General features: G+C 42.3%; 1 protein-coding gene across 1 annotated transcript; it reads left to right on the forward strand.

Moving 5' to 3' along the window:
• The first annotated feature begins 363 nt into the window (after positions 1–363).
• Positions 364–1666, forward strand: LOC145793290 (uncharacterized). Its single transcript, XM_082876083.1, has 3 exons — positions 364–679; positions 833–1269; positions 1421–1666. The coding sequence occupies exons 1-3, from the start codon at positions 364–366 to the stop codon at positions 1664–1666; spliced, it is 999 nt and encodes a 332-aa protein (XP_082732209.1).
• Positions 1667–2355: the final 689 nt, after the last annotated feature.

A 2355-nucleotide genomic window follows, 5' to 3' on the forward strand; every position in this document is an offset into this window, starting at 1 on the left:
CAGGCCTTGTAGACCAACATAAACAATGCGATGCCAGAACGGTAAGAAAAGCCAGTTACCATAAAACAATTCCAGGATCTAAAACCTACTACATTTACCGGCGATTCAAACCCACTAGTAGCAGAAGCTTGGGTTAGGGACATGGAGAAAAAATTCCGCACACTACCCTACATTGAAAGACAGAAGGTAACTTTTGCCACTTTCACTTTCAAAGATAATGCACAGGAATGGTGGCTTCTTACCCTAGAGAAAGAAGAAATTGTGACTTGGGCAAGATTCTTGGAAGTATTTTATGAAAAATACTTTCCAAATTCACTGTGGGAACAAAAGGCATCAGAATTCATACATCTAAAACAAGGAACCATGACGGTGGCTGAATACGAGAGCAAGTTCACACAACTAGCTCGATTTGCGACATATGTCATCCCCACCAAAGCTCAAAAAATAAGGAAATTCGAAGCAGGATTGGATGCTGAAATCAAGGATAAACTTGAGGTTTTGAAACTACCAACCTATGTGGATGTGGTGGATCGAGCACACATCGCAGAAATGGGGATTAAAGCCTCCCGTTCCGGAGAAGCAAACCAAAATAAGCGATTTTGGGAAAGAGACAACAGAAGATCCAATGTTGCACCTCCCAAAAGGGTAAATACGGGCACAACCAATTCAGGCAATCAAGGTTCTACTAACTCCAGAGGTGGCACCATTCCAACATGCCCTACTTGTGGAAGGGCTCACTGGAGATGATGCCATCGAGACACAGGAGTATGCATTAAATGCGGTCAAGTTAGCCACTTGCTGCGAGATTGTCCAAAGCCTACCAATCCTACAGCCGGCCCTTTTAAACCAGCCCCAAAACCTGCAATACTTGGAGGAGTGAGGAAGGACCAAAAAGGCCAAGGAAAAGCTTTCACCTTGGTTCCTGGACACCCGGAGGTTACCGAGAACATTGTGTCAGGTACACTTTCTGTTTATGGTCATTTAGCTCATGACCTCATTGACTCTGGTTCAACTCATTCTTTTGTTTCACAACACTTTGCTTCCAAGTTAGCATCAACACCTGAACCCTTAGGATATATACTGTTTGTGTCTTTTCCTTTTGGTAATTCTGCCCTTGGTATTAATGTGTACAAATTTTGTACTATATCTTTAAAAGGAGAAACCTTATATGTAGATTTGATTCCCCTCCATATTGGTAACTTTGACGTGATCTTAGGAATGGATTGGCTGGCTACCAACTACGCCTCTATCAAGTGCAAAGCCAAAAAGGTCTTCCTCCAGTTACAAAACCAACTCGAGCTTGTCTTTGATGGGACCGGAGTTTCCACCCCTCCTTATCTTATATCCTCCATAACAACCCAACGACTTCTAAGAAAGGGTTGTTGTAGTTATATCTGTTATGTGATCGATACTCGAAAAGAGGCCTCCCACCGTCGATGCAATCCCTGTGGTTAGAGAATTCCCAAATGCCTTTCTCGAAGACCTACCGGGTACCCCGGTTGACTGGGAAATTGAATTCACCATTGAAACTCAACCTCGTATACAACCAATATCAAAATCTCCTTACTGCATGTTAATGACAAAATTGAAAGAATTGAAGACCAATTCCAGGAACTACTGGACAAAGGTTTCATTCGACCTAGTACCTCGCCTTAGGGAGCTCTAGTACTGTTCGTAATGAGGAAAGATGGCACCATGAGATTGTGTATTGATTATCGATAATTGAACCAGGTCACCATCAAGAACTAGTAACCTTGCCATGAATCGATGACTTATTTGATCAACTTCAAGGTGCCCATGTATTCTTGAAAATCGACTTGCGTTCTAGCTACCATTAACTAAAAGTCAAAGCAAAAAGCATTGAAAAGACTGCCTTCAGAACACGTTACGGGCACTACGAGTTTCTTGTCATGCCATTGGCATCACAAATGCTCCAGCAGCCTTCTTGGGCCTCATGAATCGGGTGTTCAAACCCTATCATGACGAGTTCGTCATTGTCTTCATTAACGACATTCTCATATATTCCAAATCACTAGAAGATCATAAACACCACTTGCGAAGAATTCTACAGACACTACGTGATCACAAACTTTATGCTAAGTTGAAGAAATGCGAATTCTGGATCACTAGTGTACACTTCCTCGGTCATGTCATTAACAAAGATAGCATTTCGGTTGACCCCCAAAAAGTTGCAACAATCGTGGACTGGCCATGACCTACTAATGTGTCAGAAATTTGAAGTTTCTTGGGTCTAGCTAGCTATTACCAACGCTTCGTGAAAGATTTCTCGAAAATAGCATCACCTTTGACCCAGCTAACTCAGAAGAACACACCCTTCGAATAGACTGACAAGCA

The sequence above is a fragment of the Camellia sinensis genome, chromosome 6, assembly GCF_055761805.1.
Source record: "Camellia sinensis isolate YWXY chromosome 6, ASM5576180v1, whole genome shotgun sequence".
In the NCBI taxonomy this organism is placed as follows: Eukaryota; Viridiplantae; Streptophyta; class Magnoliopsida; order Ericales; family Theaceae; genus Camellia; species Camellia sinensis.

Coding starts and splice junctions, on each gene's coding strand:
- LOC145793290 (XM_082876083.1), top strand. CDS start 364: ATGACGGTGGCTGAATACGAGAGCAAGTTCACACAACTAGCTCGATTT. Junction 680..832: donor AACCAATTCAGGCAATCAAG/GTTCTACTAACT, acceptor CCAATCCTACAG/CCGGCCCTTTTAAACCAGCC. Junction 1,270..1,420: donor TCAAGTGCAAAGCCAAAAAG/GTCTTCCTCCAG, acceptor ATACTCGAAAAG/AGGCCTCCCACCGTCGATGC.